At 29.0% G+C, this 24725-nt stretch overlaps 2 protein-coding genes across 2 annotated transcripts in view; one reads left to right on the plus strand and one right to left on the minus strand.

Annotated features, from left to right (window-relative positions):
• Positions 1–196: 196 nt before the first annotated feature.
• On the minus strand, positions 197–8737 carry LOC113375231 (transcription initiation factor TFIID subunit 5-like). Its single transcript, XM_026615176.1, has 8 exons — positions 8723–8737; positions 7740–8023; positions 6187–6410; positions 5394–5583; positions 3475–3676; positions 1464–1565; positions 426–518; positions 197–358 (listed from the first exon to the last, which is right to left on the minus strand). Exons 1-8 carry the CDS (start codon positions 8735–8737, stop codon positions 197–199), a joined length of 1272 nt encoding a protein of 423 aa, XP_026470961.1.
• A 96-nt stretch (positions 8738–8833) lies between these two features.
• LOC113375232 overlaps positions 8834–24725 on the plus strand; it is a 46425-nt gene continuing 30533 nt past the window's right edge. The window contains exons 1-10 of the mRNA XM_026615177.1: positions 8834–9004; positions 9145–10352; positions 12604–12710; positions 14432–15397; positions 15796–15874; positions 17362–17472; positions 17692–17804; positions 18779–18860; positions 18977–19038; positions 19692–19840. Coding sequence (XP_026470962.1) covers positions 8956–9004; positions 9145–10352; positions 12604–12710; positions 14432–15397; positions 15796–15874; positions 17362–17472; positions 17692–17804; positions 18779–18860; positions 18977–19038; positions 19692–19840 — 2926 coding nt within the window. The 5' untranslated portion in view covers positions 8834–8955. The remainder of the gene's footprint in view (positions 9005–9144; positions 10353–12603; positions 12711–14431; positions 15398–15795; positions 15875–17361; positions 17473–17691; positions 17805–18778; positions 18861–18976; positions 19039–19691; positions 19841–24725) is intronic.

Below are 24725 nucleotides of genomic sequence, written 5' to 3' on the forward strand. Positions count from 1 at the left end.
TCTTTGTTTTGTTAAAAAAATATCACACTTTTCCAAGAACTTGAAATAAATTCAGAAATTTGCTTTTCTTATACACTAAATAATCATAAATATTGCAATCGCAAAAGTTTATTTATTTTCCACTGTCGAAACCGAATGTTAAAAAAATCTTACAAAAGTTGATAACAAAAAATGGTTAAATTTGTTGGTAGAAAATCTAGCAGTAATCAATTTGGGCTATTCTTTTTCCGCTGACATAAGCCAACATTGGCAATGAGGAAACATCAGCCTTTTGCCCACGAGTTTTTTTGTTCTTTCTTCGTATTCCGATGTCGAGGCTGTACACGCCGCCTGGTAGGTTTTTTACTGCACCCACGTTCTATATTGTTTTATAAAAATAGTTAAAAAATATATAGTGTATTTTAAAAAGTGCAAGCATAACATACCATATAAGTTCTCATATCAACGAGTCGGATGATATTAGGCTCGCACCCACCGCATACTGCATAATTATTGTCAAGCCATCTTCCACAGTATAACTAAATTTAAAATCGAGTAATAAATTAATATAAATGATGTTATAACCATAATAAATAGTTGATATTTATGATCCTAAAAATGTATTATGTATGTAAGCAATATTTTATAAATTATCGCAGCGTTATTACGTTTTGTGGAAATAAAATATTAGATATTAGTTAACTACATATTTTACGTTAATGAAATAAGAAGAAAATTTGATGGCAACATGCATTTAGTTATTGCATTTTTTATCGAGTTCAAAAAATTTTAATCAAAAATAATGTTAACGATCTTAAATTTAGGAGTAGATTTTTTATCTTGTTTCAACTTCAAAAAAATGAAGGAAATTTACAAAATTCTCAATAATTATCAGAAAAATCATAATTCCATTTATCTGATATTTGCTCACAGTGCAGAAGATTTAGCAATTAGCTTTACGGCATGGTGCTCCTACTACTAGTTGCATTTATCCATTTATAAAATAATATTTTCTGCAGAAATGAGGCTGCATCTTATCAATGTCAATTTCTAGGTCAAAATATATCAGTTAAAAATCTAAATTTTATTTAAATAAAATCTTTCAAAATAATCTTTGAATTTTATCTTTGTTCCGCCAATTTAAATAACAACTATTAATCAAATTTCGCTTCGTAAAATTTAATTTTGGCTGAACGACTGAAAATATATCAGTACATATAATAATTTTTACTTACTATATTTTATGTTTCATACGAATATATAATGCATAACTCACTTTTTTCGAATATTTTATAACTCGAATAATATTAATTTCGTAACTATACTAATTAGAGTTAAAATGCTTATACTTTTTATATCTCTGAACTTGCAATATTTAGTTAAATTAAAAAATTCTGAAAAGACTGTTCATTTAATAATTGTTCATAATGCTACACACAACTAAGTTATATTATATTTAATTATAGTTTACAAATATTTTTTACCATTGCATTATATGGATCCGGTTTTACATTTTGTATCAACTTCAAGTTGTTGTAGTCCCAAACCTGAAAAGGATTTGCTTTCTGCCACGCCGCTGTTAGTAACTTAAAAGATAACGATTGCAATATATTAATATTAAATAGAAAAAATATATAATTGGTACTAAATAAACAAAATTAATTAATCGTTAAATACATGTAAGAATATAATAAATAATGCCACAAGGAAAGGGAGTTATAGCTTAAACGTTGAGTTGAACACATTTTTGAGTAATGAATTATTTTAAAAGTACTTGAAGGCATAATGATAACACAGGCCAACAAAGAAAATAGTGCAAACGATTTTAATGCTGTTTTTAAGTATATTTTGGGCGCTGATTTCAAAAATGACATTGGTTTTTTTCTATGAGCTTTAGTTTTCAAGTTATGATATATATGATATATTAGGTGCGCAACTAAGTTCTCGCTATTTTTTCGATGAAAATGTAAGTTTTTTATAAAAAAATTGCATCAATTGCGTTCGATACAGTTCTCCAGTGATGGTTTCGCTCGGTTTTAACAGTTCATAACAAATAACACCGACCTGGTCCCACCATATGTAGAGCATAACCTTCGCAGTGAATATTCGGCCGAACCGAGATTTTCTCCTCTTTGAATTGCTGTAATGTATTCATTTTTTATCACCTATCACGATGTGATGAAGAACCTCTTCTTTTCTCGCCGCTGGAGCAGTTGTTCACAGGCGAAAAAACGACGCTCGACGTTTCTTGGCTTCAACACACAAGGAACCGAAGTTTCTTGCTTCTAAATCATCCCCAACGCATGCAATAGGTTGGAAATGTCTTGATGGGTAACTCCTAATTCTGAAGCAAGATCTTCTTGAATTTGGCATGAATCCTCTTCGAACAAGGTCTTCAATTTAGCGTTTTTGAAGGTTTTGGCCTTCCTTCACGAGGATGGTCGTCAACATCACCATTTTTGAAGCGACAAAACCCCTCACGGCATGTTGTTTCGCTCAGAGCAACATTTCCGTAGCTCTCGATGCACTTGAGCTTCCGTTTTTTTTTTTGAATGGCAGACGAAAATCAACACTCCCCGCAAATGACGGTTGTTTGGCATAAAATTGGACATATTCACTCAACCAGAAGTATATAATGCAAAAACGAAATCAATTATGCGTCGCAGCAGTTTGTTTACTTACTCTAAGCTTGCTTCAAGACGTTTTGGATTTATCAAAATCGACCAACCCTTACTGCTAGAGCCATATACTGACAAACAGCGAGAACTTAGTTGCGCACCTAATATAAGGAACGAAAATACAAAATAGTAATACAATTCAGAATGTTATTTTAATAAGATATGCCTACTCGTACATACAAACTTACAAGACCCATTCGGCCTTAGTTGGGACATTAGTTGACACTGTGAAAAGTTCTTTTTCGTGACGACCTAGAATGGACCTGGTTTCGGCAACTTCTTTCTCAGTTCCAAACTAGAGCTGATACAAAAAAATGGTTTGCAGATTTGAAATCAGCGCAAAAAATACTATAAGAATCAGCTCTAACATTTGATGCACCAAACAAAAAAAAATTTTTGTTGGTCTGTGTAATTTTTAATAGTTTAACGTGTATCTTTTTCATTTTATTTTATGTTTTTTGCTCATATCAATTTTGTAAATAAGACATTAAAGTCTTGATTAACAAAAATAAATTGTAAAAAAAAAAAAAAAAATATTTCATGTAATTATATGTTTAACATTATACTTTTAAAATAATTCATTATATTTTTCATTGTGTTAGATTTATATATTGCAATTTATGTCTAATTTTTTAAGTTCTTAGCTTCCGATATCTTCAATGTTGATTTGTTGATAAAGGAAGAAGGCCACGCAAAGTGCAATCAATAAATAATATTTTTCAAATATAATGACCTACATACGCAGTATTTTCAAAAAAGCTATGAATTGTTTGGTGGTAGTTAATCTAAATTCTAGAACAAATCAATGTGGTTGTACCGTTCTCCCGTTGGGGCTGATGTCGATTCCTTCCGCGCAAATGTGAACTCCGGCTATGTGCCTGGTGGCGTGCGGCGCCCGCATGTCCCAGAACTGTACCGTGTTGTCCCATCCTCCTGTAACTATCTCGAATTGCGATCGCGGATTGAAGCAGGCAGCGAAAACGCGGGAAGTATGCCCATCGCATATATTCTGATCGTCACTGTTAAAATACAACATTTAACACTAAATCTACCATCGCCGGTCAAATTGACCGATTCAAACTTTGTGATAACTTAGACATTTTTAAACGTTTAAATACCATTATCAAACTATATGAAAATTCTTAGAATACACTAATAATATTTTCTTCACTCTTTGATTTTAGTTATTATATCTATTTTCCGAAAAAAAATTATTATGTGACCTAACTACCGCGGTCAGTCAATTTCACCGGTGGAAAATACTGTTATTTGGGGAGTTGTCGAAATGTAGGAGTAGATGTATGAAAAATATGCGAAATAAACCAGACAAATTTACAATAAAGTTATGGATGGTAAATAAATAATGGGTGTTCTGCCCTAGGGCAGGTTCGTGAGCTGAGTTAAACTCCAACTCGATTCAGGGAAGAATAGTGTGAGAGATTTCCCATTGCCCGAGATGGGCTTTTTTTCAATCGAAAACATATTTTTGATCTATATTTTCAATTGAAAATGGACATCGCGCTGCTAGATGTCAGATTGCCAGACCCTGTCCATACAAAGTCAACGCGTTAACGATCTACGGCACGACGAATCATTTATGGATGGTAGGTAATAGTAAATATATAATAAACGGGTTTTTCTATTTTGGAAATGTCCAGTTTTTCAATTGGATAGTTCGTTGTTCTAAAATGGATAAATTCATTCATAGATTTTAAAGCAATTTGTGTAAATCAAATTTCAATACTCTGACAGTGTATAAAAAAAAAGATTGTCCCAAGTTTCGTACATTATTCAATAGAAATAAGAGAAAGCAGCAAAAGCGTTCCAAAAACTATTAGATTTTGTATTAGTACATTGTTTGGTAAAATTTGGGCAGACCAGATGGCTAAGAAATATAACATGAAGTTGAAAATTTGTAGGTGGTAACTTTAGGTTTACTTTCACTATTTTAGTGATAACTAGTAGTGCATGGCCTAGTGCCTCATGGCAAATTGCTGGAACTTCCCGTACCAAAAATTAAAATTTATAAACAAGTTTAAAATTATTTGAAAACTTAAAAAAATAGATTTTTGAAAATTTAGAAATTTTTGAAATAAAAATGAATTTTTAAACATTTGAAATATTTTTTTAACATTGAAATGTTTTGATTTTTTTAAAATAAAAATCAAAGCATTCGGTACGGAACACATAGAAATGTAAATGTACTTATTGTTATAATCTCTATATAATATCAGATAATTTGATATTACAGTGAAAAATAGTTAAAGCTAAACTATTTAATTAAAATAAATATGATATTTTATAGGGTGACATTTTATGTCTTTGTGGCCTGTATACACTCAAATAAAATCTTTCAAAATATGCTTCTATGAAGAATTTTATGTTTGTTCCACAATTTAAATAACTATTAGATGAACGACTGAATCGTAACAAACTTTCATCAATATTGAATCCATTAGATAACGAAATAATGAGTTAAATACATCAGCCGGATTACAAGAGATTTTTGGATATAAAAGTAAATAAGTGTATTAACGTATTTGCATATAGTCAGAAGGAAAACAAAAGGCATCAGAGTATTATTACTGCTAACATTAACCATTGCAAGTGATTTATTGAAATTAACCTTTTCAACAACTACTTCACTTTATAAAAAATATGGTGTATTTTCAAAAATGAACCATGAAATTGCAATTAATTTTAAAAATGATTTGAAAACATATTTGATAAAATTACCTTGCTATAAAAACTCTTTCTTGCATTTTTGTTTCCTCATCATAAAGGAATATTTTGGCGTCGTCGCCGCATGTGACAAATTTTGGCAGTCGGAGATGGTAGGACAAGGATAAAGTCTGGCGCCTTTCTCTGATAGTATATATACATCGACTAGAGACAAAATCCCAGCATTTTACACAACCATTAGTATCTAGATCGTAATGATGAATAATAATAAAATCAATTTATAAGCTTTGTAAGCAATCGGATACAGTTTAATTAAGAATTTGAATACATAACACAAGAAGAAATGGAAAACTAAGGTTCAAAAAAAATGTTGAAAAGTCTCAAAATATAAACATGATACTGATTGAATAATTGAATGGAGAAGAATAAGCAGTGGAACTTCGTTCCGGTACTTCCATTTTGGACAGGAACGCGTTCCAAAACTAAAGATGATTTCTGATAACAAAAATTGAAAAAAACGAGAAATTGAACAACATTGAAAATTGTTGTATGTTATCATTATAAACAAAGGTTTGAACCGGCTTGTTTTTCCGAACCGTGGAGTTCGGACTGTTTTTTTACTGCGCCGGAACTTCAACTAAACTGAAACAAATACCAGAACTGCGATCTGAACCGGTTTTTTAATTTTAGCGTTCCTATATTAAAAAATTCGCTCAACACCATTGATAATAAGTAATTTTTTAAATAATCTTAGATGATAAAAAATGACATTTTCAATTTGGTGTAATAATTTGTGGATTAAATAAACAAGTAAGTAACATAAAGTATGTTTCCTTGAAATACTTACATGAACACAAGAGTGTATTTGTTGACGGATAATTTTTCGAGACGGGCCTATGTTTGATACACGTGACAGTGGCAGCATTTGCCAAAGACTCTTCATCGTACAAGACCATCGCGAGTTGACCAGTGTTCTTTGCGAATAAACGTACCATGCCATCAGGAAAACCGGCCGAAATAAAGTTGTAATCTTCAGTATATTTGCAGCAAAGAATATTTTTAGTTGTTTCTCTGTTGATATATAATAAATATACTCAAGTAATATAGCTGATGAAATATAATAATAGTATTGTTCTTTCCCTATAAATACATAGTCCAGTCATTTAAGCTTAAATTAGGTAAGAATCTCGGAATTCGAGATATCCAGCTATAAGTATGTAAATACTTGTATATTGACACCTAAAAGTTGTTTCAAAACCTACATATGGTAGGGCGTACGCAACATATATAGGTTTTGAAACAACTTTTAGGTGTCAATATACAAGTATTTACAGACTTAAAGCTGGGTATCTCGAATTCCGAGGTAAACTTACTATAATGACTGAACTATACAGCTCAAAAGGTTTGAACTGCTAAGGTAATAATATATTTTATCTCCTAATAACCTAATATAATAATTATATTTATTTAGGATATATAGTAATACTATTTATCATTATATTTAAATCAACATATTTTCCTATAGTAATACTATATATCATTATATTTAAATCAACATATTTCCCTAGCTATAAACGATATCAATATTCAAAATAGATAACACTAAATTATCATTAAATTTTGTTTGTGAAATACTGGCGGAATCGGGAGTAATTGTTTATACTTAATAAAAAGCTTAGATAATTTCACAAAAATATTGTTCTCTTTTTGCTAAAAGTTATGCACGTTTTATTGTTTAAATAAAGAGACCAATTTCTTCAGATCAAAACCGGGACGCAACTTTTAGTTATGATAATCCGGGGTGGGACAAGACGATAAATGACCTAAATATGATTTAAAATAACAAATACTATTTAAGGCTTCATCAAAATTACTTACTTTTTATTTTTTTTATTATTTTATTTTTAATTTTTTTTTCGAGCAGAAGTGCTTTACAATTAGCGAGTCATTTTACCCACGCAATTATAGGGATATCTTTCTATATCTTGAAATGTGAACAATTTTTTTTTAAGATAGATAAATAACTTTTTCGAACTACATCCACACACCATGCGCAATATTGCTTTTATTCAAATAAAACTATTTTTTAAAATAAATATAAATATGTAAACATATATCTTTAAAAACTTTATTTAAAATATTTATTATTAAAATACATAATAAAATTCATTAAAAATGTACTTTTTAACCTCTATAAGAAAATCGTAACGACTACAAAATATATTCTATGATATATTTATATGATTGTTCATTAACATATTCAGCCTATGAAAAGAAAGGGCACTTTCTTGCACCACCACGGTATATTGCATATTGTGGGTCATTAGAAATCAAATAGCAGTGGGAATGAAATAATTGATTAATCACAAATATTGTGAGTATATATAATAATTGGCTCACATTTGCGTTAAGAGATTGATGTTCTCATCGATTTGTTGTGTGGGATCCGTGGAGACCAGCTCTTTGGTGGTGATGTTGGGGTCGATATTTTCTCGACGCACGAAATTCGAAATTATAGTAAAACTCTTTCGTGGATCTTTTACTTTAGCTCGAACATTCTCAAAACTATTATTTTTTGCTGGAGCTCCGGAAAATGAACTCAATGAACTCTTAGATTCTCTAGGACCATTTTCAAGCAGATTGGATATATCTGGGATTTTAGACAACTTGTTCTTGGGTGCTGGCTAAAAAACATTCTGGGTTTTCAACTATTTTATCAATGTAATAGATAGATCAATAATTTCATAATGTGAAAGGCTTAATACTGAAACTTTAATTAGTTTAGCACATTAATAATTTATTGATGAATTTTTGGAAGATGAATACTGGCAATGAGTAAAATATTTCATACACATAATTTGACAAATTGATATGAATAAGCAATTGATTTACAAATAAGTAAAATTATTATTCTCATTTGTTGATTATAAATGAATATAATCTAATCTACGTATATAATCTAATTAGATTATATAAATAAACTGATAAATTTGTTGTATTTCAATTTTAAGAAATGATTGTAATTCTATACGATAAATTTAAACTAGGCTAAATTATAGTTTTTCACAGACCTAAGAGGTTCTGAATAAGTCGAATAGTTTCAAATATGAGATGTGATAAGTACATATAAGTTAAATTCGATATTTTCGTAACACTTATTTAAATTGGAAACATGTATTTATAAAATTATTCTGAATATACGCTTTGTAAATATATATATATATATATATATATATATATACATATATATACTGATGTAATATAAACAATAAATTTATTAATCTAATTATAGTTTTAATTTTATAAGAATTTATAATATTTAAATTCTATATTTCAAAATTGGCGCTAAAAACAAAAGTGCTTCGTATTCTAAGGTTACCTACATTCTCCGAAAACATTCTGAAATAAGTGCTCACTTCAAATTTGGATTTGACAATTTGAAATTTAGAGTTTTGTCATTACACAAAGAATTTTAAATTTTGTATATAGTTTTAACTTTTTTTACATTTCGAATGTATATAATTTTAATATTTTTGAATGCTATTTTACAGTTTTTAGTGTTAAATGTTTTATGTGAGAAAAGTGTATATGTTTTTAAATTTTGTGATGTATCGCGATGGCCAATTATAATGATGAGCGCAAAAACAAAAGCAATTTTAATACAGGTTTGATTTATTTGAATAAATCCTTATCTTAGAATTGTCATGAGTGTGTAAATTTCAATGTTATCATGTTTAATCCCATACATGCTATATTTGAAATGGACATAACCTAAAATTTTTCTTGAATCTCTTGTATTTTTTAGAGAATAGTCGTAGTTCTGTTGGTGGGCTGCGCTTTGCACATCGAGGCAAGCCTCAACAACAGTTATACCGTCCTGGCAGCGGGCCCCTTAAAAAATCTAATGGTCCTGAGGACAGAGACATAGTCATTAGTCACATCAGAGATATGGACGATAGGCCTAGTAGGTCTTTCAATTATAATAAAAAATGCAGGGCAAAAGATGAAAATATCTACTCGGATAATCTATCTGAGATAGATGCAGATATGAATAGACAAAAAAAGCCAGGACGAGCATTATATGTAGCAAAGCAGAAAAATTTCAGCACAGATACAATAAATAAATGTCATCTAGAAAACAGAAGAAACATTCAGGGGGACAATTCTATGTACAATAGCAGAATGGACAATAACAACAGTTCTAAATATACAGACAGTAAAAATAAAAGGTTTTCTAGTAGGCATCACTCAAATACGCCTAATGCATATAACCACAACAGAGATATACGACACTCATCAGAACCTAGAAGTTTTGCTCACAATGATAGATTTCATGAAATTAAAAGCTTTGATGGCCTAGAAAAGAATTCTGATCATAATTTGAAATCAAAACAACATCACAAAGGAAACGGTTCCAATTATATTAATATAGAAAATAAATCTCGAGATAAAACAAGAACGTTAATGAACCTACCTCCACGATTACAAAAAAAATTTTTGATGGAGAATGGTTATCCTCTTGATTCCCTATCACCAGAAAAACTAAACCTATATGCAACTAAAAAGAATCATCAAAATTTTGATAATAATACAAAACCTGTTGTAACTGCATCTAGCAATATGAACGGCATTGATGGTGTTAATTCAAATACTAGAGATCCATCAGGTTGGTGCCAGACACTGCCACTAGCAAGAGGACGAGGTAGGGGAATTGTTCGAAAATCTAATAAACTTCCCCCTAGTATAGAATCTATAAAAATTGATAAAAGGGTTCCACATGTAGAATACACTGCAAATATTTCAACCAGTGATAGTAGAACATTCGGAAGAAATGAGCTACATAAGCTCAGCCAGTGTGAAGATACAGGATCGCTTAATAGTATTGACTCAGAGATTTACTATAATATTGCATATAGTAATGAAAGTATGCAACACCGTTCTGATCCAGCAGAAGACCTTGATGCTATTGGCAAATTAGCAGACGTTCATATTTCACCACTTAACAAAAAAATGGTATGTATGTTTTAATATTTTTTGTCTGTTCATTGTTGCTCAAATAATACACATGTATATATATTCTGAGTGGATAGATAGATATTAATTTAGAAAAATGAACAAACAACACTCTATTTCTGCACTAATTTATTAAATAATAATTTCACAAACGTTTTGAGACTAGGTTTGTCTCATCATCAGTGTGTTATAATTTAAAATTCAAAATATGGAAACCTAAATTAGCATTATGTGTTATCCGTTACAAGTCGTTCACTGTACTGAACTGAATTCTCTATCAAGGTCAAATAGTTGAGTCATGGAATATCAAGTAGGGAAGAGAAGGAATAGGGCCCAGTTGAAAAATAGATGTTGCTAGGAGAAAAATATTTTATGAAAGAAACGGTTTATTTATAAAAATTGTTTTAAATTAATATAATTAAAAATATATGTATTTATATATATACATACATGTATTTACAAATGCATATCCATAGCACAAACGTACACATATACACAAAAAAACATATATACCCACACATACACATACATACTTATAATAATTTTCTTTCTTCGTGACGTCGAATGAACTACCCTGGTGTGCTTGCGAAATGTACTATGTCGTTTTGTCTATTCTATATGTGTGCTATTTTATCTAAAAATAAATAAATAATCGAAGTTTTATCAAACACCTAATAATTGCAATAAAATTGATTGAAATGGAAATTGATGTTAATTAAGGTGACCATACGTTCTGGATTGCCCGGGACAGTTTCGGATTTCCAGCTTGTGTCCCGGGTTTTTCTTAAAGCAATATTTGTCCCGGATGACCCGGTTTTTCGAAAATTAATAGTTAAATTAACAAACATTAAGAAAACAAACTAACAGATGCTATTTTTTCAAATTAATTATGAAGAAAATTGACTAGAATATATAGATCGAAAAATATAAGATATAATATCATAGATAAAGAAGTATGGCATATAATAGTTGAAGTGTAAAGCTTACTAAAACTTCTTACTAAAAGTCCGCAATTATGATAACAAAAAAAAATCATTTAACAAAACTGTTTTTTTTATCGTATCCTTGAATAGCATTTGTTATATAAAAGACTAACACCTTACCTCCACCCCCCACCCCCCGACGTCCCGGAGTAGCATAACTAAAAATTGTCGTCCCGGATTTTACTTAAAAAAATATGGTCACCTTAATTTTAATAGTAATAATTACAAATAACAATAGATAAGTCTCCAAAAAACACGAGAAAACCACTCATAAAAAAAAATTGGGAGGCGCGAGAAATATTCGAACTCATTACTACGAACAGACAGTAACAATGACGCTCAATATCTGACAGGATTGTTATTCTGGCTTTCGTCAGAATAACAATCGTCAGAATAAGAGAATAACTCGTTATGCAGTCGCGGAAACGTTACTAAAACCAGCCAATTTTTAAATAAAGCAACTGTGTCATTTTATCCATATTTCTCCTATGAACAATAGTTTTCAAGGACTACTCTTCGAATATAACTTGGGCCAACGTGGCCATCTGATTGTACAGCCACTAAAAGAGCAACCTATGCTGACAAGGTATTTGAAGCAAAAGTTGTCGTTCGAAACGTTTGTGCCGAAATAAAATGTTCGTTATGCGCAGCGTCCAATGTGCGCGGAGATACCACTAAATAATTATGATTTTAATATAAATGTCAGAATGGTTCAATAATTTCATATGGTGCTGACTTTTTTCATTTATAATAATATTTTTTTTTTCAAGTATAAAGGACCTTGATTACTTCTGTTATGAAAGTTGTAAAAAATTTGTATTGGCTATTGTCCATGTATTTTTTTAAATGAATGGATTTTTAAATTATGAGCTTTGAAATGCAACCTAGAGCTCTGGTGAAAGAATGACCATTTTTCGGTTATTGTAGTTTTTTTTTTTTCTAATTTTGTTCATTTAAACTTTGGAACCGTAACCGTGAATAACATATATATGGCCATAATCAAAAACGTTAACACAATTGCTCCAAGTTTTTTAAAATTAAGACTTTTTGTTGAACTATGAATTTAAAATGTTATAATCGGTTGACTTTGAGAGGCCCTTCTTTAAAAAAAATGTACTACAGTGTGTTGGCAAATTTTATCAAAAGTTGGCGCATTTAATCACGATTGTAAAATGATGATATAATTAAAAAAAATTATTATTGAATTTAAATATGTTTTCAATGTATATAAATCGCAACTCAAAATATTATTAATTTTGTAATTGAAGGATTGGAGTGAAGAGGTTGAATTACAAGAGCAACAAGATAAAGGTAGAATATCCCCATTTGTAGAAAACAGTCCCACACATCATAAATCTGGCCGAGGAAGAAGAAGGTAAGATTATTTTAATGGATATGTTAAAATGTTCATTTAATTGTTGGCTGCCATTTATAATTCAGTGTTAACTGATTATTTAAAATTTTCATAATCGCTCAAATCGGAGATTTTATATTTCACTAAATAAATATTTTACTGTTACTTTTTAATAGTGAACTTCCTGTAGAGTAATTTATAGTAATCGCAAAAAAATAGAAAATGAATTTTTTTTATATATATTTACGTTTCAAAGGTTTCTGAACATGTTGGCATACCTTAGATTAAAGGGATGTATGTGTGTGCGTATGTGTATATGTGGATGTATGTGCGGATTCAATTTTTTGTCGACGACTTTGAGAACACGGATCAGCCAATTTAAATGATTCAAGAGCATTCGATTCCTATTGATAAGGAGACGTGCTGATTAGTTTTTGGCAAAGATAGGTCTAGGCGTTTCGAAGATACGGGACAAAAAGTGCCAAAAATGGTGTTTCAGTTTTTGAGAGTGCGTTCGATTTGAATAACCCAAGAAAACATTTTACTTGTATCGATGATATGAATAATTGGTGAAATTTTTAGGAAGGCAGGTCTAGTGTTTTTGGAGATCCCATTAAAAAAAGTAAAAAATAACGCAATTTGGCGGTCAAAACTGATGCACATCATATTATCAGATATTTTATAGATAATTTAATGATAAATAAAAATTGGTGTACATTTCTATGAGTTCTGTACCAATGTTTACACGTTAGATTACGACTTCAAAACGCGGCGCGATTGCTGTAAAAAAGAGTTCAAAATTTTCAAAAAATTCAATGTTTTCAAGGGTCAATTTTTCTTCAAAAATTTCAAAACCCTCAAAAATAAGATTTTTTTTCAAATTTTTAGTTTTTGCTATGGGAAGTTCCACCAATTTGCCTTAAGGCACGATGCCACGCACCACTAGTTCTTCTATAGAGTGTAAAAGGTTAATTTAGCAGCGTGTCTAATAACTTTGGAAAGTATGACATGCATTAAATAAAACAATTGCATATGATGCAATTGTATTGTACATGTATAGATTGATTGTGGAAACATATGCTTGTCAAAAGCTATAATTATATATAAATATAATTATATGAATGAAATTTTTCAGTTTTTTTCATGGTGTTTATTATATTTTAGTAACATGCTTAGTAGAACTCATATCTTTTAATTATTGATATGACAACAGTTCCTACTTAATTTTCTTGTTGTTGAACTGGAATTGGTGGAAGTTGTAATAAATCCGTGAAGGTACTTGGTTCTACTATGTATCGATTTTTATATCTAGGACATACTGTTAAGCATATTTTGCAATATGCTTTTTCAATTGCTGTGATATGCACAATACTAAAAATACATTTTTCTTGTAATTATTTAATTACTGACATGATTTGTATACGCAGCTCTTTAATACTTTTAATTATCATATTGTTAAATAGTATTAGACTACTAAATTAATTCAAAATTTAAAGACTTCTGTTTTAGTTTGCATAATTAATACAAGTATAATTTTGTATATATTGTTTATTTGTTTTATTTTATAATTTCATTCTTCATTATATTTGAGAAAGTGATGTGTATAATTTGTTTTTGGTTCTGCCATCCTGCTGCAGGGTTAAAACAACTCCTTAACAAATATATTAGTATTGAGATATGTTTTATGGTTTAATGAATAAATACAATTTGAACTGCAGATTTAATGTTAACATTTTTTTTAGGAGTTGGAGTAGGAGCAGATCCATAAGAGATCGTTCTACTAGCAGTGGAAGTAGGCAAACCTTAGTAGGAAGTGATTATATAAAATCAGTGTATCCTGATAATTCCACATTCGGAACCGAACCTGATCATACTGTTGATATTACGGGTATTGAGGGGTGTTCTGAAAGCATTGATATGGAACGACGCAATCAAGATCGAAATACTACAGAAAGGAAAAATATATCACTAGCTCCTGGCTTGATAATTCTTCCTCAGAAGCCTAGTAGCACTTGGCAACGTACGTTATATGACCCAAAAAATCCCAATACACCAATAGTCGTGAATGCACAAGTTAGTGACAATCGAATTGTAGACAGTTCAAATTCAGAAGCCAATAAGAACTTTCATAACAGTTTGACTTTGGGACCAGAAAATACTAGGCCGACATGGTATGATGTTAAAAATAAATCTTCTAAGCTTACCTGCATTGTAAAGTTTGTAGAAAAGTCAGATTTGGATCTTCATTGCATGTTAAAAAAGGGAACAGTACTAAATGAGTGGAATAAAGTTCAGCAAATTCGTTCAGACTTAGAGAAATGTTTATATAATTTGCTTGTTACTGATATCAAATTTTGTCAAACTGAGAATGTAGAGCATCATTTCTGGAAGATTGTCTTTTATAATATAATCGAAGTTTTAAAAAAAACAATGGTACATGATGATAAAAACAAAACAATGCATCAGCAAACATTATTAACAGTAATTGATGACGCTACTAAATATTATGAGAAATTATTGTGTGACTTAGAAGAAGCCTACAAATATAAATTAGATGATATTCTAAGTTCGCATATGCTGCCGCCTAAAGGACTCGGTTTTGTTGGCTTAGCCCTTGTTGCATCTCAGAAAATATTTTTATTTTTAGGAGATTTAGCACGATACAGAGAACAAGCGTGCGAGACAAATAACTACAGCAAATCTAAACAGTAAGTAATGATGTTAAATTTTATATATTATTTATATGTTATTTATAAAGATAATAGTATAAACCATTTGGTATTTAGAATGAGAAAATCCAATGTTGTTTGACATTGGGCAGCAGCAATGTCTATTTTTAATTGAAAATATAGATCAAAAATATGTTTTCAATTGAGAATAAGCCCAATGGCAATGGAAAACCTCTCACACTATTCTTCTATATATATAATATAAATATATATGTTTCAATACATTTCTCCAGTGCAATTAGCTAATATAAAATATAATTATAAGCAAGGTAAATTTAATTAGATTTACTAACCAAATTTCACACTTTTACTGTATTTTATACTGTTAGTGTACATTAAATTTGGTATCAGCACTAAGTGTTTTTTTTTCGTTTAAGGTATTATATGAAGGCGCAGCAAGTGAATCCAAAAAATGGAAGGCCATACAATCAGCTAGCAATTCTGTCAATATATGCAGTAAGTCACATAGATTAAGCAACAAAAAAAAGAAATATATATATATATATATATATATATATATATATATATACGAGGTCTGTTCAAAAAGTTTTCGTAATTTTCGTTTTTTCAAAAAAATATTTATTTATTCGTCTACATTAATGTGGTCCCCTTCAAAGTAGTCCCCCCCAGATATAATACACTTATGCCAGCGTTTTTTCCAATTTTCGAAGCACCCTTGATATTCACTTTTTGATATGTCCTTGAGCACTCTCGGCGATTTTCTTCAATCGAGGAAAACCGCCGTCCTTTCATGGGTCTCTTCAACTTTGGGAATAGGAAAAAGTCACACGGAGCCATATCTGGTGAATTTTTGCACTTTGCAACACTTTATTTCATTTTTTACGCAAAATTTAATACAAATTCTTTGACTTTTTCAATTCTTCCATTGTAAAAATCGCCGAGCTCAGAAAAACACGTCGAACCTTAGCGACTACCACAGACAAAGTAAACAGTGAATATAGCTGAAAATTTCATCATACTTTAGGGGCATGTATACCAACACAATAAAAAAAAAATTTTGACAATCAGACACTCCAGACCCGCGAAATTTAATTATTAGTAATTCCGGGTACTTTTTGAACAGACCATGTATATATTAAATATATTTTAACATCAAGTAAAAAACAATTAAAGATTTTTAAAACATCTTTAATTTTCCATTCTATGTCGTCATCAGTGATTCTACAGTTTTGAAATAAACAGAAAAAGTAAAATTAAAAACTAAATATAATCAGAGAAAAATCTTAAATTAAAAATTTACAAAGAACAATATTTACTTGAAATTCTTAGACTAACACTAATACATATTAAAGACACTGAGTGTCAGTGATCACTTTTTTAATATATTTTTTAGAAATTAAATGAAATTCATCTATCATCCAAGGCACTTTTAATTTCTGTAAGAGTTGTAAATGTGCAAATTTTAGAATAAACTCGAGTATGGTGAAAAAAAAAACTAAAGCATTTAGGAAATAAGCTTTATTGATCTATATGTTTTGGTCTATATCGAGACAGTCATTTAGTGGAACAAAGAAAAAATTAACACTACACTATACTGATTAACACAAATGTAAATACCAGGCTATCTTGAACTGAAAGTTTTTAGTTCTGTCTTCAAAGAATTATGTACACAAATCTAGATTATTAACTTATAATCACAATTACATAACTTTTAAATGTTTTAACTATAGAATATAACTATAGCTTGATGTTATTTGTGTTAATTAGTGTAGCGTAGTGTTAATTTTTGTCTTTATTTCACTGAATGACGTCTCAATGGAGACCCCAATGCATGAATAAAGGATTAGATGCTACTGCCCGAATTAACACACTCATTATAATATATGTATATCAACTAAATTTATATATTAAAAATATATATATATATATATATTCAGAATTTTTCTCTTTGTTTTATTCTATATTACATTTTTTATTTACAGAGAAGAAAGTTAGATGCTGTATATTACTATATGAGAAGTCTTATGTCTTCAAATCCATTCTATTCTGCAAAAGACAGTCTACTATCATTGTTTGATGAAAATCGAAAAAAGGTGTTATTATTAGAAATATTTTATCATTCTACTATATATTTAACTCATTTTGATTTCAACCTATCTCTTTATAAGTATTTAATAATATAATCAGTATTGCAAATTAATTTCATGCTGCAGGTTACATGTCATGGTGAAGTAAGTTTTAATTCCTAAATTTTTTTTAACATATTCAATTTATTTATTATTATTATTAATGCTTAATTAAATCAACTGTAGTATGAAACTTTGGATCGAAAGAGGAAAGAAGAACTAGAGAAACGAAAGCTAGCAAATGTGGATCCGGAAGAGGATGAAGACAGGGTACGCAGAGAGATATGGATTCATCCAGGGTATAATAATTTTATTTATCGACTTCATCATTGACAATTATCAATTATGATAATTTTGTCTTTGATTTTTTTACATATTTTTTACATACCGAAAAGCTATAATACTAATGTGACCATGTTTCTTTATTTTGAAACTGTGACGGTGACTTATGGTTTGCGTCTGTTTGCACTAAATAACTTAAATATGATTTAAAATAACAAATACTATTTAAGGATTTTCTAGTCTTGTCACTTTTTGTACTAGGCAGTTAGTGATTTCTTTTCATTATTATATGCATTTTTGATAGTTTGAAGTTATTGAAGTGAGAGGCTATTTTAATCCTCTTTTGGATTTTTGCATTTGGACATTTTTTCAGTCAAATTGTATAGTTTTATATAGGTATACTAGTTGTATATATCATTTCCAGATATTTGATGAGTTGTTATAATTGTATTATTAAGTAATAGCGAAGATTCAATTTCAACCCACATTTTTCAAAAATAATTGACAATCCAGGCCAAAAAACTTTAAATGGGAACAATTATTACTTCTAGAAGAAAACCGAACGCAGGGTGGAAATCCAGGACTATTCCAGCCAAACCTGGACATATTGTTACCTTAATACTATTGTTATTTTTTTGTTTTGTTATCAGTGCATATTTGTCAAACTATATCTTTTGATTTGCTCATATTTTATTTTATGTAACATATTATGTTTATATTATGGAATTGGCATGAGAATTGCAATAAAAAAGCATAAGGTTAGTGTCTGTTGTATTGAAACAACTTTATCCAAGAAGACCACTAGTTTCAAAACCACATCTTGTTAAAATTTTAAATTAAAAATTTTAAATTATCACATTCTTCTCTTTTTTCCGCCAAGCTTTTGCTCACTACACATTAAAATTAATTGATACTGAGTTGAAAGGCTTGCTTGAAAAAGTTTTCAGATTTCCCATTCAATCTTATTTAAAAATTGATGAATATTTTTTAGAAGAAAACCTGATGCTGAAAAGACTGAAGAAGAGAAGATGCTTGAGGGCAATGAAGAATTAGTCGATATGTCAAGTATTGAAGTGAGTATTTAATCATTTCATTATTATGATATTATAACATAAATGTTATGTTTACTTTTTTAATGTATTAATACACATGAAATAATATTTTTCATTTAATGTAATTTTTGTTACAGCTCAATAAAAGGTTTATAACAAGTTATTTACATGTTCATGGAAAGCTAATTACTAAAATAGGGTAAGTGTATTTGATCATTCATGTGCAATATCAGAAAATAATATTGACACCAAGGGTTAAGGTCAATATTTTTTAATGATTTAAATCTACATAGTTATATATATATATATATATATATATATATATATATATATATATATATATATATAGACATTAGGGTGGTGTTTAATATGGATATTTTGAAAGTTTTTCGGGCCCAAATACTTCCAAATTAATAAAAAAAAAATTTTGAAAGATTTAGCTCTTAATATTAACTTTAAGAACGTCTGCACTCTAACCAAAGTTTCTTGGTTCTTCTTTCTAAGTGAATAATTATTTTATAAAGTATATCAAATTATTGTTGTAATTTTTAAATTTATTATCAAAATTACCAAATACAATGTTATTCTCAAAATGTTGATTTATTTATCGCTAAGTTATAAAATTCTGAGAAACAAATGAAAATTTACTATCTTAAAGTTACTATTGAAATGCTAAAACTTTCAGTGGATTTTTTTTATTATTTCGGAAACATTTAAGACCCTGGGAGCAAAAAAATTCGAAAATATCCATATGAAGGATCACCCTAATATACATTTTATTTTGAAAAAAATAAAATGAATTAATAGTTGTTCGATGAAAAAAATATTTTTATATTAATATTTTTGTTATAGTATGGAATCGTTTGTGGGTGTATGCAGACAGATGTTATTAGAATTCCACTTGCTGCTTAAGCGTTCACCTCTTCCAGTTAACTCTCACCGATTGTTGCAATTGGTCGCTCTTAACATTTTCGCCATAGATTCAACCTTTTCTGAAACAAGTAAATATCTTAAGTTTATGAAATATCACGTATAACCTATATACGCGATTTTTATCTCCCACATTTTAGATATTAAGACAACAGTTTGTCATTTGTTTTGGATTTACAATGTGAGATGAGCTATGTTTTATTTCCTGCTTAAGTATTTGGGTTTCTTCAAGTTTTATTTTCTTGTAGACATGTTTTGTTAATAAATTCAATATGAAAAATATCAAATGCAAATGTCTATCATGTTTCATTTTTTACTAAATTCAGATATTTTTTTTTAACTCACTAATACTAAACTAATATTGCTTATGATTGACAATTCATTTGATGTTTTTGATTTTAAAAAGTCTCTGGAATGGTTGGAGTTGCATGTTTTCAATGTGCTTGCTTGATTTTACTGTACTACTAATATTCCTGTATTTTAACATATTTGTAGGAATTTATTAATATATGTAGTAGTAGTGGAAGCTAAATATTATCATTAACACTAGATTTACGGATGTTGCTTATATACTTATTTTTACTGAAGTGGGCCAATTTGACTGATGCAAGAAGATTGAAGTTTTTGTAAAAAATAGTTTCATGCCAATTCAAATAAAATGTTTATTGTCAAAAAAATCATGAAAAACATTTTTTACTATTTGTACAGGTACATCGACGCCATACTTAGTGCTTTTATAATAAGTTATTGTTTATAAAACGTTTTTTCATTTTTTTCCATTTCAATTTCAATTTTATTTTTTTTACAAGGATTGCTTTTATAAATGGCCAGTTCTCAGATCTATGCAATTGTGTTGAAAACTTTTTCATGGCACCTTTTCTGGCTATCCCGATTTGGACGTATAGTGCCAAACAAAGTAGTTTTTTCTCAAGTAACGTTTTTGTAAATGAAATAATAGTTGTGAAAAATTGTTATTTAAAAACAAACTGTATTAAACACGGATCATTTATAAAAGTCAACATGTCATGATACTCTGTTTTTATGTTTCCTGATAAAGGCTGACTCAAATTTTCACACAGTAAATAGGTTATCTTTTGTCCACAGCCAAAATCAAGCTTAGTTACTAAAATTTTGCTGAAGGAAATGTTTGAATTTCATCTTTGATCAAGTAGGTAAAACTGTTTACAAGATATTTGTTTCTTACATCGGATTGCAGACAAAACTTGATACTGAATTTATTTGGCTTATTCGGAATGTACTGCGTAAATTGGCATCTAGCTTTAATAGGTAATAATTATTTATCGATCGCCACGTTTGCGGCAGGTTTGTAACAAACCTAACTATTTTTTGTCAATTTTTAATATTTTTTATATCAATGTGTTTGATATAATTTTTGATTCCAACATATATCTTCTATAAATAAATTACAAAATTACCTTTGTGGATCTGAAAACTGTTGAACCATTCTGTGAATCAAATTGGCTCAAACTGTGAAAATAGCTATACCACATTTGAAAAAGCGAAGAGGTCTGTGAGAAATTGGTATGAATGTTTACATACATTTCATTACTTAACTAAATACTAAAGTATGTTTGTAAAAAGTAATATTATAGTTTTATGTATATTAAGTGATCAAATTGGCTCGGACCGTAGATCTAGTGTTAAAGCTATAAAGTCATTCTGAACATTTCAAAGTACATGTAGCATATAATTAATTAATAATTAATAATTAATTCATTATACTCACATATTGCAATACAGACATATTCATATTTGATAATTATTGCATGCATGGCTTGTAATTTTTAGCTTTTCCTGTATAATACTTTTATTATTGTCCAATTTTTTTATTATTCAAAATATCAACTGTTAACATTGAATGCATTTGAATTAACTCATCACTGCATTTTATCTATATATTTTATATTATAGAACTTATAAATTTAAATCCATTTGTTGACACTCAATAAGAAAGATTCTTGATTATACTGCAAGATGATAGGCCAAGCCGTTTTTTTGGAATTAGCAGAAAAGTGCAATATTTTTAATTCACGTTTTTGCAAAAAATCTTGAACTGATTTCGAAAGTTGAAAACATTTGAAAGATTTCTTTTGAAAATCATACTGATTAGTTTTTGTCAATGAAAGGGGTTGTTTCTTCATAATCAAATGTTTTTACAGTTTTTTATGGAAAATAAGATGGCGATAAAGTTCATGCACTAAACGAAAACCTTGAAATAGTAGATGCCCACGAAAATTGGTTGAAATATAAAAATTTATCAAAATTAAGAATAATGGAATGCGCTTGAAGGAAATGCATGCACGTGTTGTATGCTATAATTACTATAATAACACATTATAAATCTTTTTGAAAGAATTTAATTAGAAATCGCAACGATTAGTTTTTAGTAATTATATTAGATAGTTGATGTAACTTGCCTTAAGGCAAAATGCCAATTACACCTAGTTTATTTTTAATTTGGCCTGTATATATGAATTAAAAATTTAGCATATGGCCCGGTGCAAAATTGAGATTAGTAAAGAGAATTGAGTAAGCTCAACATAAAACCTAGAAATAACTTTGCAAAAACATTTTTAGGGAAGTTTTTGTTGAGATATATTGTCAGATTGTATTGAATATGTATGAAATTTGTTTATATGCACATATTTTTTTTTGCAAATTTGCAACTATATAACATCTAAGGCTAACAGATGCTGGTAATATAAGTTCAAAACGCATTCATTTTAAGTTTGAAAAGTAATTTTTACGAAAAGATACAGTTAGAATATTTTAACATTTTTTTTTGTTACCTGATGTCTTTATCTGTGCAGTTTTAAAATCTTGTTTTAACAGTTATGAGGTTGTATATGAGAAATAGTATACTTATGTCAGATATAATTTGAAATATCTACTATGTTATGATAATAATATTTTAATCTTTAATATCTGTATTGTGATACAATTGTTATAAAGAAATACCAGATTATTTATTACTTGCGTACGAGGCACTAAATTAATTGATACACGTCGTCGTTTTAATGAATATTTCATATTTCAACAATAAATACAGTTGACAATAATAAGAAAAACACACTTATAATAATAGGCAGATTGCTTCAAGCATGAACTGGGGTGTATTAAAATTTGCTAAAAACTTGCTGAACCCAGTTTCATATGGGTGAAATATCGGTATATCTTGTGAATTCAAGTGTTCAATAGGATAGGATAGTTTACGAAATTTACAAATACGATTACATCACGATTTGCGATGCCGGAAAAGCCTGGGAAATCTGAGATATTGCAAAATATTATTATGTAACACGCCAGAATTTTAATCTTTTACTGTTGAGATTTTGAAATTCTAAAATCGATACTTACATGCTTAATTTTGTAACAACAGCATCTGTAGATTCTTTCATGTATCATTATGCGCATGTTATTATTAAACGAGATGAAATGAAAAAGGTATTCTTTGGTAATTCTGCATGAGACTATAGTACTAAATGAAATTAAATGAATTACAGTAAGTATCAAATTGAGAAAAAAAAGTTGATCATACATAAGTATTTTACAGAATTTCATAATTTATCAATCATAATTTTAATTTTCATATGATCCTGTTGCTTTTGTCTAAAATCGTTTGGTTCAAGTTCAAAAACATATATTTCATTATAAAACATAGGCGTTTCATAAGGTGGATTGGTACATTGGTTGCTTGACCACTCTTGGGTATATATGATAGTTATATCACAGTTTATATTATTACGTTTGATAATACAGATAAAACGGTATCTTATTACATATGTAACGAACAAAAAGAACATCGTTTAAACTCCTCTCTTTTGTATAACCATTTCTAGATAGTATTATAGATAATATATTCCAGTCTGAGTGGCGCAAGCGTCATCTTTTGTTCAATTTACTAACTTTCCGAAGAAGTTCATGTTTTTGCTGAAGAATAACGCCTTGATATTTTTATGCTGTTTAGACGTTTGAGGTCATTCTGAATCGTCACCATAATTGGAATAAGTGTTTTTATGTGTATTTAGTTTTTTTTTTTAAATCTATTCGATAAAGTCGATATGGGCTCGCATTTGGTTTCTCACGCCTATCAACTGTAATCTGCTCGAGGGATATCAGTTGGGAATCGTGCTTATTGTTTTTGGTCAAAATTGACCAAATCAATTCTTCATGATTAATTGTTGAAAAAAGTCGATTTAGACGAAACTTCTTATGATGATAAAGCTTGATTTTAAGGTATATACTAAAATGTTATGGGGTCTACGACAAGTGGCTTAATTTTATAAATTGGTTAAAATTTGGAATGATGAACTCGGTCTATTTATAAATCACTCATAAATTTATATATTGATTTCTTACAAGTCGATTAAATGGTCTTAAGACAAAATACAACACTTGCATCTAGTTTTTTAAATCTAATTTGGCTTAAATATTTCCTTGTAATTTCTATGCATTTGATGATGCAGTTTTCTTGCTATTACTGCATTTAAGTTATTTCGATCATATTAAGCATGGTAATTTGAGAAATCTATCATTTTTTTAATCTTATGATTTCATCAAGATAATGTGGTTTAAAACTAAGGTGACCATATGTTTTTATTTCAAATCCGGAACGCACACTTATAGGATTGTTAAAGTAGTTAAGTTTTAACATCTTTTTATAACATTATAAATAACAAATACTGAAATGACACTAGATATAATAAAAATTGTTTTCGTTTTAAATGATTTAATTATTGATTTTAAATAGACTGGTTCATAGTACTAGTTGTAAGTAAGTAATAGTATAAAGTTTGTGTTTCCTGAACCATGTATCTTTTTCGGTAGTTTTTTTTCGTTTTAAGCATTGTATAGGGTTCAGTACAATTTAACAATCAAAATTTAGTAAATAATATTTTTTTTAGTGTGTCAATTTCAAGTAGCATATTTTGATAT

The sequence above is a fragment of the Ctenocephalides felis genome, unplaced genomic scaffold (assembly GCF_003426905.1).
Source record: "Ctenocephalides felis isolate EL2017-DRISC unplaced genomic scaffold, ASM342690v1 CF-g0.4_SCAFFOLD_01886, whole genome shotgun sequence".
NCBI classification, from domain to species: domain Eukaryota; kingdom Metazoa; phylum Arthropoda; class Insecta; order Siphonaptera; family Pulicidae; genus Ctenocephalides; species Ctenocephalides felis.

Excerpts from the sequence above, each read along its gene's own strand:
- LOC113375231 (XM_026615176.1), bottom strand. Across the intron at positions 6,411-7,739 it reads ATCAATCTCTTAACGCAAAT|AGAAACAACTAAAAATATTC; the intron begins GTGAGCCAATTA and ends ATATATCAACAG. Across the intron at positions 5,584-6,186 it reads AAATACACTCTTGTGTTCAT|ATACTAATGGTTGTGTAAAA; the intron begins GTAAGTATTTCA and ends ATTACGATCTAG.